Here is a 15,000-nt window from a genome sequence, read left to right on the forward strand (position 1 = left end):
GGCTGCGTGCCGGCCCACATTACCCACGCTCCACTGCAGCCTTTTATACCCATGCTGCACAGGAAGGGATCCGCTTTTACGCCCATCTCACTGCAAATGGACCTTACTTAGCCTGTTACACGAGCAGGGCAACGTGAGCATCCTCACTGTCAATCACAGGCAAGCCAGAGAGGACCAACACACACACACACACACACACACAAATGACACACACACACACACTAAAAACAAGTACAAACACATACAAGTGTGATATGACATACACACAAACACACACACTGTGTTTGAACTGAACTCAACCCAGAGCTGTACTGATGGGATGCAAGTTGATGCAAGTCTAATTGACAAGTAAAGTGTGGCAAGTGCCTTCCTCTTTCCCTCTTGTATACATACACACACACACACACACACACACAGAGCTTAGTAACTCAATGGAGATGTACTACTGAGAGCCATTGAACGTCATAACAACCAGTCCCTCAAGAACAAAGCTCTTTCATGAGTGGTGTTCTCATTTAATAACGCATTCTCACTCTCAGCTCGCCTCACTCTCAGCTCGCCTCACTCTCAGCTGCTCGACATTCCGTCCGTCTCTCTCTCTCTCTCTCTCTCTCTCTCTCTCTCTCTCTCTCTCTCTCTCTCTCTCTCTCTCAGCAAACTAAGCCTGCTAAAAAGGGGGGAAGAAATGTTTATTCTCTTCTGATCTTTGAATGATGTACCTAATTTGTACATTGATCATCTGGACATTATGTGATTCATACACATCTCTGTATCAGGTTTTCAATAGAGCTTGGAGTGAAATTAAGATTTAAGAGTTATTATATTTATATATCAGATATTTATGGTCAAAATGAATGTGTGTCTTGGCACACATCTTCCATTTCAGTGTGTACTTGACAACTGAGCAGTCGTGTTCAGATGAACAGAACTACAAGGCCAGTCTCTGTCAGAGTGCTCCATCAAAATGAAAATGCAATTGTTCCATCTCCATCTTATGAATGCTTGGTGCTTTTGTCCAATGATAAACACCATGCTTATCCACCACTCTCATCTTCTTTATCCTCCATATCAGCTTTCCTTAGTGCCTTTCTCAGCCTTTCCCCTTGACTTTCATAACCTCTTCTCTTCTTTCCATCTACCTCTCATCTAGTCCTTCATCTTGTCCTCAACTCCCTCTCTCAACCCCCCTTTCTCTCAATCGCGCTCTCTCTCTCTCTCAGCCCCCATTTCTCTCTCAATCGCTCACACTCTCTGTTTCTCAATCGCTCTCTCGCTCTCTCTCCCTCTCTCTCTCTCTCTCTCTCTCTCTCTCTCTCTCTCTCTCTCTCTCTCTCTCTCTCTGAGTGTCCTACATTGCTCCCTCTCCCCCGCGGTCCCCGTACGTACCGTGAGGTGTCCCTCGTGATGGTCTGGGAAGTGGATGAACAGATACTCTGTGGCCACCAACTGCATAATGGAGTCACCCAGGAACTCCATCCTCTGGTTATGGCCTCTGAAGACAGATATGGAGAGAGGGAGAGAGGGAGAGAGAGAGAGGGAGAAAGGGAGGGATAAATCTCAAAGTCCTCTCACTCCATCTAAAGCTTAAATATATAAAATATATATTCATACAGCATTAAAGAAGAGAGGTAACATGGATACTGAAACAATCACTTGTACACAATCACACTCTCTCTTTCATGCAAAAAAGAAAAAAACATGAAATTACATTCAATGTTTTGTCAGAAATGTCATATAAAATGCATTTCATTTGACCTAAGTTAGCATTGAAATATATATATATAACACATATCAACATCTGCTCTGCAAGTTTTAGGCAGGTTTGAAATAATCCTGTAAACTGGATGCTTTCAAAATCATACAAAGAGTTGTTTAATTAAAATACAAGGTGCAACAAACCAAAAACAACTAAATGTCACTATTTTCAAAAATAATGTTTCCGTCACGTATCAAACCAACAACTTCGTCTTGCTTTCTGCTTTGCCATTTCACCACTACAGAGAAGAGCCAAAGAGCTTAACGAATCAAGAGGGATTAAGAAAAGAGAGAAAGATTGAGTGAGAGAAAGAAAAAGAGAGAGAATGTCATGTGTCCAGCTATGGCATAATATGTTAACTAAGAGTTTTCAAAGCGAAATCCAGGAACTTGATTAAATCAGCATTCCAAAATGTTCAAACAGTTTTTGAAACTGAAATGAAATTTTTTATTATTGATGGAAAACGGCCCAATTCTACACACAACAAATCCAAGACTACTTTCTTTCGCATACACACAGGCACACAAACAAACACATACAGATACCTTAAGACTACAATAGGGAGGTGGGAAAAAAATGTGAAGCTTTGTACTCGATACTTACATCCGGTGACACTCACATTGTGTGTGTGACTCGTACATGAATAGCAACACTTACACATGGGCTGGGGGGGGGGGGGGGGGGGGGGCTTGCAAAACCGGTCAAGGAAACACACAGACAGACGCGCACACACACATACTCACAAAGTGAGGTGGTTGAAGCCGACTGTGCGGAGTGTGAAGGCACGGGCGAGCAGCCGCACGTGTGTGAAAAGCACCCCAATGGCGTCCTCGAAGTCCGTCAGCTTCTTCAGCACCGGGGATGACTCAATGAGCTGCCTGTCTGTCATTGGCTCCTGCACCTGATTACGCACACACGCAGTTATGCAAGAAAATTAAACACCAAAACACGCATGTTCCCATGCAACTACACACACATCCACACAAATACACAGTTGTGGCATAGACGTTCAACCGTAAAAACACCAAACACACACACACAATCATGTGCATTTGGACATACAGTATATACACTTATATCAGAGAGAGAGAAAAAAAAAACCTAATATATGCATTTATAATTATACATATATGTGCATAAAACTGCCAATAACAAAAACACAGAAATCATTACAAGCTAACCAGACAAATCCATGTATAAATATATATAATTCTGCCTGAATAATTCTATTGGTAAATGTATTCCTGCATCGTTATTGATCTCTTTTATTCCACATACAACCCTCAGCTACTGTTCACCACCTCATTACGTAGCAACATAAATTCAATTCAATTCAACTTTATTTCGCCATGTATACAGATACTAGGAATTTTTTTTGGTATTCTCCATGCAGGCTATAGTATCACCAAACTATCTCCTGCACGAGATCTCCACGGCCGCTACACAAGTGCCATCGGATCAAATCAATATATACATATAATGGTGTTAAATTATCCATTCATTTCCGACTCAAGGGAGACATTAAATACTCAAGACTTCAAACCACATCAGGATGTAACCATGCTTGTCTTGTAGCTACGGTCTTCGACTGAGCAGAGGAAACGAACAGCGGCGGTAAGCACAGCCACTTCAGTCTGACAAACAGAACAGCAGTGGGAGGGTGGGGAATCTGATCAAAACAAGTTGTTGTCTTCCCAGCATTTCACACGTCCTCCATGCAACGGAGTACAGCTCCACTGAAGATGTAAATATCTAATGGGTGTGTTGATAGGCGTGACGACTGCCTGACGAGATCCAGGCCGGTCGCAGCTTCAGTGAGATTGGTGCTGAGCCGTTGTGGACATGCGGCTGTTTTCTTGGAAACGCCAAAGCGTTTTAATTGGGCGGTGTTCGGCGCGCGCTAATGTCACGCATCCGTCCCGGCGCCTAGGCACCACGGGCTCGACCGGACCTGTTCGCCTGTCTGACACACGTCACGCCGGCCTTAATTAGCGACAGGCACTACAAATGCCAACCGCCACCTCGTCACCGCTAACGACGTCTCCCGGCGTGGCGTGCAGAGCGGAGTGTTAGTGCTGAGGGGGGGCAGGGGCTAGCACTCTGACAGCTCTAATAACTCTCCAGCTGAGCCTCACACACTCACACACACACACACACACACAGAGGTGGAGATGGTTTAATCAGGTGTGGAATCCTGGTCCACACACACACACACACACACACACACACACACACACACACACACACACACACACACACACACACACACACACACACACACACACACACACACACACACAGGTAAATGCTCTACACACGTGTAGATGACAAAGATGGTGGTGGGAGGTGAGGATTATTCCCAGATTTGCAACAGTGACTTAAAACACTACACAATCCTGACAGAACAGTTATATTCACAAAATATGCAAAAGGATATTTAACAACATAGGTAAACTGTACAGAGTAGTAGTAGTCCCAGTTCAACAGCAGAGGTGTACTTGACATTCTCTCTGAAGACCATCAGAGAGTGTAGAGTTGGAAGAGAAACAGCACAAATTCTGGCAGGCAAAGAGTGAAAGAGCAGTGAGGTGAGGAGAGAAGAGGAGAAGAAAGACAGAGGAGAAAAAGAGAGAGAGAGAGAGTGCGCTCTGTAAACCCAGTGAAGCAGGGAACAGTGACATGAGTACAGGCACTGCAACAGGAGCAGCTACAGCTCCTACATGTGCTGTGTTTAGATCAGGCATTAAACACCTCTCTCTCTGTCTGTCTCTCTCTCCTCTCTCCTCTCTCCTCTCTCCTCTCTCCTCTCTTCTCTCTTCTCTCTTCTCTCTTCTCTCTTCTCTCTTCTCTCTTCTCTCTCTTCTCTCTCTTCTCTCTCTTCTCTCTCTTCTCTCTCTCTCTCTCTCTCTCTCTCTCTCTCTCTCTCTCTCTCCTCTCTCTTCTCTCTCTAACATGTGAGGCTCTCTGACACTGCTCCTACATGTGCTGTGTTTAGATCAGGCATTAAACACCTCTCTCTCTGTCTGTCTGTCTGTCTCTCTCTCTCTCTCCTCTCTCCTCTCTTCTCTCTCTCCTCTCTCTTCTCTCTCTAACATGTGAGGCTCTCTGACACTGCTCCTACATGTGCTGTGTTTAGATCAGGCATTAAACACCTCTCTCTCTGTCTGTCTGTCTGTCTCTCTCTCCTCTCTTCTCTCTCTCTCTCTCTCTCTCTTCTCTCTCTAACATGTGAGGCTCTCTGACACTGCTCCTACATGTGCTGTGTTTAGATCAGGCATTAAACACCTCTCTCTCTGTCTGTCTGTCTGTCTCTCTCTCCTCTCTCTCTCTCCTCTCTCTTCTCTCTCTAACATGTGAGGCTCTCTGACACTGCTCCTACATGTGCTGTGTTTAGATCAGGCGTTAAACACCTGTCTTTCTCTCTGTCTGTCTGTCTCTCTGTCTCTCTCTCGCTCTCCTCTCTCTTCTCTCTCTAACATGTGAGGCTCTCTGACACTGCTCCTACATGTGCTGTGTTTAGATCAGGCGTTAAACACCTGTCTTTCTTTCTTTTTCTCTCTCTCTCTCTCTCTCTCTCTCTCTCTCTCTCTCTCTCTCTCTCTCTCTCTCTCTCTCTCTCTCTCTCTCTCTCTCTCTCTCTCTCTCTCTCTCTTCTCTCTCTCTCTCTCTCTCTCTCTCTCTCTCTCTCTCTCTCTCTCTCTCTACTCTCTCACACACTGATATATTCTCTGTGTACTTTCAGTCTCTGGGAAACTGGAGCTGGGCTTATTAGTGCCAAGTTCCATATGGACACTGCTGGACCGACACACAGGGGATGGAGAGGGATGGTGTGTGTGTGGTGTGTGTGTGTGTGTGTGTGTGTGTGTGTGTGTGTGTGTGTGTATCTATGTGGGTACGTATGAGTGAGTGTGAGAGAGTGAAAGATACAGAGTCTGCGTAAATGCACAAGCGAGGATGTGAGGGAAAAGAGAGAAAGGGGAAAAGAGAGGGTTAGAGAGAGGGAGAAAGAAAGAAAGAGTGTGTGTGTGTGGTGTGTGTGTGTGTGTGTGTGTATGTATGTATGTGCCTGTGGGTCTGGGAGAGCATTGATGTGTAGGTATAACACAGGAAGAGTGTGTGCCAAAGGCCTGGCTGAACTCACTCGACTTGATGTGTAAATCGATCTGATGCAAGACATCAGGGCTTGTGCCTCTCAGAGCGCTCAGAGCCTCACATCCACCCACCTCCCCAGCGCTCTCCCTACCCAGCCCCCGTGTGGAGTGGACCACCCTCAGCCCAAAGGGGCTTTGGCCAGAGGGCCTGAAAATGCTCCCAGGTGGGCTCCTGTGTGTGTGTGTGTGTGTGTGTGTGTGTGTGTGTGTGTGTGTGTGAAGGAAACCATCTGAGCACACACACACACACACACGCTCTCTCTCTCTCTCTCTCAGAGGAAACGCTTCACTGCTGTCCTTGGCCAGGTCTGTCCTGTTTGGTTGGCCACACTGTTTATAATAACCTGAGATAAACCAGAGATGCATTCCCACCCGCCTCCTCCTCCTCATGTTTTCGAAGGTCACTCAAGGGAGGTCTGTTTGGAAGTGGGTGGATGGGACACACCAGACACATCACCAAAGGGGCCCACCCGGCAGGTTCCCCTACCCAGCCTAGGGGGCAGGTCAGCTAGGGTGTGGAGCTTGTGGTTGTCCCCTCCCTGAAGGGGGGATTTGGTGGACTTCAACCACCCACAATAAACCACAGGGCAGGGCGGAACCGAAATATGTATTAGTCTCTTTAATATGGTTTCCTTGACTCCTCAGCCGCTTTCTTATGACTTTGCCTTCTTCCACTCCCTGCCCCCTCTCTGTCTCAAAGCGCTTATAAATTTAGCCAGTAAGCTGGCATTCTGCCCAGAACTGAGCAGTCGACACTGACAGACATTAGTACACACACACACACACACACACACACACACACACACACACACACACACACACACACGAACACTCAAACACAGTAAGGGATCAGTTCTGCCGCCAAAGAGGGAATAAAGTTTAAGCCGAGGGGATCTCTTTCTTTGGCTATTATTAAACAAAACTTAACATGCACACACGCACACACACACACGCACACACGCACACACACACACACGCACACACACACACACACACACACACACACACACACACACACACACACACACACACTCAAACTCCCTTCCACAAGCATGTAATCCTCTTTGTGCATCTTTGATCTCCGGTTCCAGATCCCGATGTCAAACAAACAGGGCATTTCCTGAATCGCCTCAACCACACAACGCATGGGTAACCCAGAGGAGCTGCACCAGCGTGTGTGTGTGTGTGTGTGTGTGTGTGTGTGTGTGTGTGTGTGTGTGTGTGTGTGTGTGTGTGTGTGTACACTGCGTCTACGTGTGAAAATATTGTGTGTGCGCGTGCGCGTGTGCGGGTGCGGGTGCGGGTGCGGGTGCGTGTATGCATGGCTCTCAACATTTCTAAATCCTGGTAGCCTGTTCTGGCAGGCATTCTTCAGATTGTAGTGGCCGGAAACGAATTCGAAAAAAAAAAAAAAAAAAGAGACAATTTATGTCGAAACGTAGATATATTCGAGAAAGCAAAAGAAAAATCATAAATGTCATTTAGTGCATCTGACTATAGTTTTCTTCCTCTGTTCTTTTCAGGGCTGTTGCTGGCCATTTGGGTGCCTTAAGTGGAATTGATTTGTGGCCATGCCGATGGCCATTTTTTTATTTGTATTAAAAGTTACAAAATGAAATGATATCCGCCCCCCCAACATGTGTCAGCCCACTACAAAAATGCCCGGTGTGCCAGATTACCATTCCAGCTCTTACAGATGTGTTATGCCTACTCACAGCTGTCTTGGTTGAGACTAGGACCTGATTCACATGGATCAGCTATTCGGAGGTAAAAAAACAGCGAACCAAAAGGTGACCGGTTTGGTTGAGGCTACATTTTCATATCTACACTTTTTTACCAGGATGATAAATGGGAGGACCCTTTTGGCTATGTATGGTTGGGACATAGTTGAAGTGATGTGAACCTGATAGGCTACTACAAAAGGATGTCCATTAGCTATTGTGTTAAACGAAATAGACCCGTGCCTTTGTTGAGTTTAAGAGTGCTACAAGTCATGATATACTTTAAGGAATGACAGATCACATGAGATGCTAAAATGACATCTGAAGTAGGAGAGACTGATGTGTAGGCTCGGACGGTGTGTGCTCCTCAGTTTTAGAAAAACCCCATCAGCATTAGCTTTTCGCCCCATAGACTAGGTTTTGTAACATTAAATCTAGCCTATTAGATCTTTAGCTTTCTAACATTAGCTAGTTAAACTTGGACGTTTTCTTGCCTGGCTGGTATGCATGCAATGTGTAGGCTAATGTTCCAGTACTTTAAGAATTAACATGTTCATTGTCTTTTATGCCCACAAATCAGGACGGATCTCATCGGATAGGGTGTTGGTGCATTTTGGTGGCCCGACAGGAACATTTGATTGCCCCTGGATGCCAGGCTAGTGATTTTGCGACACTGGAGAGTGTGAGTGTGTGTGTGTGTGTGTACAGAAAGTACTGGGTGGAAGTGTTTTTGTGGGAATGGATTGTGTGTGTGCGAGTGGGCTATGCAGCATCTTTGAGAGAGAGAGAGAGAGAGAGAGAGAGAGAGAGAGAGAGAGAGAGAGAGAGACAGAGAGAGAGAGAGAGAGAGAGCGCGAGCGAAGGAAAGGAAGAGAGATAAAGTGTTTGTGTGTGCATGTGGAGAATGGGAGAAAGACTTGGAGACAGAAAATATAATCTGCTACCCTTTATATCACAAACACAACATTAACAATGAACTCTGAAGTTGACACACTTTAGAAATACCACCCCCGCCCCCCCCTCCAACACAAACACTCCACACCCCTCCAAACATTGTTCTCCTCTTTAAATCTCTTTTCCATCTCTCCATTCTGTATCTCTCGGTCAGCCTGAGGCTCTGTGGCATAAACCAAACAATGTGCCTTTCAACCAGACAAAAACATGAGGAGAGACTGCTATAAACAAAGTCACTAGGAACCACGGTGTGTGTGTGTGTGTGTGTGTGTGTGTGTGTGTGTGTGTGTGCGTGCGTGTGTAAAAACATGATGCCTTAAGTTATGTTGGTGCTGCCTAGGATAAATCAATTGATGCAAAATAAAGGAGTTAGAGGATATGAGCACGAGAGGAGGTAAAGACAGAGTGTGTGTGTGTGAGCGAGAGACAGAGAGAAAGGCGGGGGGGGGGGGGGGAAGGAGAAAGAGAAAAACAGAGAGACATTAGCCCACCTGCAGTGGATGTGGTGGATACTGGAGCCAAACCTCCCGCAGGTCCTGCAAAACACACACACACACACAAACAAACACAATCAATGAATGACGGGTTGCAAATGAACATTTTGAAAACTTTTTCCTCAGTTTGAAAACCCCTCTAATCTGAGAACCAGCCGGCGTTACATTCATCGCAACCAGCCTCTCCAGTGTCCTGCTTGGCCGTCAGTGACCCGGGCTGGGACAGAGCCCCTCAGGGAAAGAGAACCAGCCTGGACCACAGCAGGGAGGACCAGACCAGAAGAAACCAAGCCAGCCTTCTCCCTACTCTAGGGCACATCGGACACAGGAGACCACAAGCGGGCTCGAGAGTGGAAACTGTATGACACAAGGCGTGTTGACAGACCAAATCAGACAGACAGAGAAATGAAAAAGGGGTCAGAGGTGAACCAAGCTGGCAGGAAATAGACTCTATGTCCTCCATTTTGAACCATCTGCTGAGCATCTTGGCCTGCTGTTTTGCGATGCTGTATAATAATAGCATGAAAGGATGCCTGGCACTGCAGAGTTTGGCCACTCTCGGCTGATGGAGAGCAAGTATGAGTGCAGTCACCGTGGAGACGAACAGACCGACTCTGAGGACGGAGAAGGTGTGTTTTCTGGAAAATTCTGGCTCCAACCTGTTTCAGGGGAACTTGAATTTGTGTGTAGAAGGAAAACAGTGCTGGAGTGGCATAACAGGTGTGAGTAGGAAATACCTGCATGTATGTGTGTGTGTGTGCGTGTGCGTGTGCTTTTAAATCAGAGTAAGGTCTGTGTGTATGTGTGTGTTAACCACAGGGTAGGCGCATCATAATTACAGGCTTCCAATCATGATTGCCAACATCACAAAAATCCATTCCCACAATATGAAGACAAAAACAGGCCATCTCCATCACACACACACACACACACACACACACACACACACACACACACACACACACACACACACACACACACACACACACACACACACACACACACACACACACACACACACACACACACACACACACACACACAGATGAATGTGCCTGAAAAGAAAATCATCCTGCCAGGTTCACGCACACATACACAAGTATGCTGGAAAAATAATCACTCAGCACATACACAACCACACCCACACACACACCCAATCAGTTAAATGCCCTTGCATTCGTTGTGAGATGCCTCTTCAGATTAAAATAAAAAAAGGATTGCACGCCTGTTGTCCAACAGGAGCTAATTCAGAGAGGCAGCAGTGCACCGTGCTTCATAATTAAAGCCCCATCTACAGCCCCATGTTTAATAACAGCTACCAATCACACCTTGCCCTCAGGCAATGTTTAGTGTGTGTGTGTGTGTGTGTGTGTGTGTGTGTGTCTGTTTAATGTGTGCACACATGCATGTGTGGAAATTTATATAAGCTCTTTTGCGTTTGAGTGTGAGTGTGTGAGTGTGTGCGTTTGAGTGTGAGTGTGTGTGAGTTTTTGGGGAAGCTATTTTGTGTTTGCTACAAAGTTTTTTTATGTTTTGCGTGCTTGCATAATGGTGCATAAAGGAGTCTGTTCGCGTGCTGGTCGGCGAGTGAATGGATCTCGCAAAGTCTTTGCAAAAAGCGGGGCGAACCAAGAGATAAAGTGAAACCCACACACTCTCTCCTGCAGAGAAAAGGAGAGGGAAGGGAGAGAAGAGGATGGCCGTTGTGTCTTTGGAGCCTGGTTTGATTGTTTGGTGTCTGCGGCGGCTCAGCCCACTGCATCCACACTTGTATTCAGCACTCCCCCTCAGGCGTGCGTGTGTGTGTGTGTGACAGAGAGAGAGAGGACGAGACAAAAGACACAGAAGAACACAAGGAGAGAAAGATGGAGGGATAGGGAATGACAGAGAGAGAGAGGGAGAGAGAGCGCGCGTGAGCCAGCAGTGGCACTTTCCCATGAATATATTCTAATCAAGAAAACGAAATGTATTATTCCCACGGAAGTGGCTTTTACCGAGTTTTGCCATTTCCCTTGTTATCAAAACACTGCATTGTCATATTTTTCTTCTATAGCTGGTGTAAAGAGCGAAACAGCGCCCCCTCTGTCAATGCGTGCTTGGTGCATTACGATGTGTAGTTGATGCCCCATCTGCTCCGTCTAGGTCAGTGAAATGCGACCATCGCTCAAAAGGAGGCCAGCTTTGCCTGGCTTCCCTTAGAGAAAAAAAAGTTTTAGCCAATCACATTGAAGCCAGGCTTGACCGAGCTCAACATTGAATGGTCATTTCATCGTTTCAATTTTTTTTTTTAAAGTGAGGCCAGGATAAACCAGACTTCTCAGAAATCACATCAAATCATCCTCATCATCATCATCATCATCATCAAAAGAAAACTGCCTGCACTGATCTCCAACCTGCTACCTGAGCACTGGGTGGGAACACCACACGTGGAACTTTAAAAGCCCGGATGTGCATGCTGTACATGACTCTGATCATCGCTTTTGGCTGGATCGTACCTCAGCCTGGATGGGATAAGGATACAAAAGGTACAGAGCTGACTGAAAAACCTCAAAAATGAAAATCAAATCAAAGTCATTCAACTGTCAACCCATTTTTGGCCTCACTGAGCCACTATTTCAGGTGCTTCAGAGCAAAGCGTTGGACCTGTGGAGATGAAAATGTGATGAAAGAGTGTTCAGCACTCTGAATGCTTTGACAGACACCCAAAGTAGTGCTGGAATAACAAAACACAGACGCAAACGTAGCTGTTTGGCCTGGGTGAATTTTGGACACTGTGGATTCCTTGTGCAGCATATGAGAAAGATTTCATTTTTTTTTTGTTAATGTCCTGGATAAGGCATTGTTTAAGATGTATTCCAGCCTGCAGGATTCCCTGGCGGTGGGATCTCTCAGCTGGTTGAGACCTACCCACTTTTTGACGAACAGACTAGGAAATGCACTGCAGGTCATCTCTGCAGCTGCCCCTCGTTCACAAGCCACCAGCTGAGATGCTCATAAAAGATGAACTGACCGCTGCCTTATCTAAAGTCTGCAAGCTGCTGAGGCTGATGCTCACTAAACATGTCACAAGCTACATCAGCAGAGGGGTCTTTTTCCAGCCAGAAAAGGATTAAAACCTACCTATGAAACACCTGTGGACAGGTGAGACTTGGCCACTTGGCGAAGACATCAATGGAATCCTGTGTCAACACAAGACATGAAGTCCTGCGGAGAGTTACATGACAGTGACAGAGTCACTGAGCGTTTCGCCTTAATGGTAAATGGACTGCATTTATATATCGCTTTTCTACTCATAGAGCACTCAAAGCGCTTTACAGATTAATGCCTCAGACATCTACCCATTCACACACCGATGGCAGAGGCTACTTTCTAAGGTGCCAACCTGCATATCAGGAGCGGTTGGGTGTTCAGTGTCTTGCTCAAGGACACTTCGACACTTGGTGAGGAGGAGTCGGGATCGAAACAGCAACCTTCAGATTGCTGAACGACCCCCTTACCTCCTGAACCACTCTCGCCCCTAATTACACTTAATGAAGGTTAGGAGAATGTCTTTCCTTTACAAGTAGAGGTGAGGGAAAAACACACAGGCCCTTGCTTCAGCACCTCGGACAGCGGAATGGCCCTGTCGGGGGCCTTTGTTTTGATATGTGGGTTGTTGTCTTTAAAACATATTTTCCTGTTATATGATCCATCTAATGTTTTTAGTCGTTGGTATTTTGCAAAAGGTCGAACACATCATTGTATAAATATGCTAGGGAGCATGATCACTTGTCTTGTTGTCTTGTTGTCTTAGTCACTTCACTTTGCTACTGCATAGAAATGGCAGACATTCACTCTCATCGTACACAATGCATAGTCTGTGTACCAGTGCCACCTATGGACTATTAGCAGTCTAAACATTACAGCAACTGTATCAAAATCCAATGAATTGTGCTATTTATACGAAACTGGGTGTGTCTGAAAACCCTTTGCTATGTGATGAGAAGAAACTTAGGGACAGCCTGCGGAGCCATAGTGTGTGACTGTGCATGCATCTTTTAGCGCGAACGCCACTGTTGTTTCTTGCTGATTGCAATTCGATTTTTGGAGACGTCCCCTGCACATATTTCCTCTGTTACTAATAACCCGTGCTTAGGGCTGTGAGAAGCTTGCACGTGTTGTTGTACAGTACTTGGAGAGAAAATAAAATCGCACCTCATGTTGTTTTGCAGTCCGCAAAAGCCTCGTAAAATGCTATTGTTCCCATGGAATGGGATATAAAAGCGAAGGTGAAGCATTACCCCAATAACGGCACTCGTAAGTAACAAGTAGCTATGATATCCATGTGGAGATTTAATCTCCATATGATCACCATCCTATGGATATGATAGCCATACCAAGCTGACTGGCTTCCTCTGTAATATTTGCCACGCAATGCCACTAAGACTGAGGGGGAAGGAGAGAGAGGAGGAGAGCGAAAGACAGGGATAAACATAAAGAAAGACAGAGAAGGGAGAACGGGTTAGACATTTCTTCTTTTGTTCTTTTGTTACACACACTAGGGCTGTGCAATTAATCAAATTTAGATTTTCGAGTTGAAACGATTTATTTGGCATTTTTCGTTGTACAGTAGGCCTAGAGATTTTCTGAAAGAGACGCGCATGCGCAATTCAGTCCTTCCCCCTAAGCATTCAACGCGGCCCTGCTGACTGGCACTCACTCTCAAGCAGCTGTAAAGTGAAGGAGGGGAGTTGTGTGTGTGTGGTGACCGGCGGAATAAAAAAAACAGCGCGAGTGGAAAATGGCAGAGGGAGGGCCAGCCCCGTTTGATCGACAAAAAGGGTAGAAAAAGTTCTCTTGTATGGGAACGAGGAGCAGAACCACTCAATGTGCAAGATTTGCTACAAGGTTATATCTGCGCCACTTGGCTACACAACAAATCTATTCAACCATCTCAAACTAAAGCAAAAAGTCACTCACAACAAATTAATAAAGAAACAAAAAGACAAGGCCACAACCCCCACGACATCAACGCAGAATCAGCACACTGGCACACTGTATAATTGCGACTCCTTATCCGTCAAATTCGGATAGGCACAACAAAATAAGAGCTGCCATTGGATACTTTTTAGCTAAAGATATCAGTACGGGCGAGGGTTTCAAGAAGCTAATCTATACTTTGGAGTTTGGACAAACGGTATGCGTTGCCATCTCGGCACCATTTTAGCAGTGGTTCTGGTTATTTTGGATACATTTAAGTTTTTCTAGGTCTTATTTGATTTTCTAAGTATATTTATTTCATTCATTAAATGTTTTATAGAAAATGCAGAACAGCTGGATATATCGTTTATTTTGGATAATTTAAGTTTTTCTAGGTCTTATTTGATTTTCTAAGTATATTTATTTCATTCATTAAATGTTTTATAGAAATTGCAGAACACCGCGATACATATTTGCACATTATTTTCTATTTGAACATGTTGTGTATTTTTTTAAGGGGAAATTATAAAGTTTCAGTTACAAAGTGTTTTTTTGGAGAGAAATGCTGAATAAATGCATCATGTTTTCAAACTCAAAAGTAATTGTTTGAATAATCGTGATTACAGCCAAAGGCAACGCAAAGACAGGGTGGATAGACTGAGAGAGCTAGGAAAAACACACACACACACACACACAGGCATGCATGCACGCACGCGCACGCACACACACACACACACACACACACACACACACGCGCGCACGCACAAAGGTAAACTTTCAAGATATCAAGTGAGGGAAACTAGCCCTGCACCATCCCGAGGTGATAATGCTGCATCAGTGAGAAGTGATACTGATTTCCTGGCAGCCCACTGGAAACGGATCAAAGCGGCCTGGGCTCGGACAAAGACACTAACCGCTCCAGCTGGAGGAAGTCCAGCCAGGGCTGACCATGACAAGATCACAAT

The 15,000-nt window shown here is 45.4% G+C and overlaps 1 protein-coding gene across 1 annotated transcript in view; it reads right to left on the bottom strand.

The window, feature by feature from the left end:
• The window catches only part of drosha (drosha ribonuclease III), a 64,316-nt gene that overhangs the window by 1,032 nt on the left and 48,284 nt on the right, over positions 1-15,000 (bottom strand). Inside the window, exons 24-26 of the mRNA XM_031584466.2 lie at positions 9,074-9,118; positions 2,500-2,657; positions 1,280-1,492 (exon numbers count right to left, since the gene is read on the bottom strand). Of these exons, the coding sequence (XP_031440326.1) occupies positions 1,280-1,492; positions 2,500-2,657; positions 9,074-9,118 (416 nt within the window). The remainder of the gene's footprint in view (positions 1-1,279; positions 1,493-2,499; positions 2,658-9,073; positions 9,119-15,000) is intronic.

This window comes from Clupea harengus, chromosome 17, assembly GCF_900700415.2.
Source record: "Clupea harengus chromosome 17, Ch_v2.0.2, whole genome shotgun sequence".
Lineage (NCBI taxonomy): Eukaryota > Metazoa > Chordata > Actinopteri > Clupeiformes > Clupeidae > Clupea > Clupea harengus.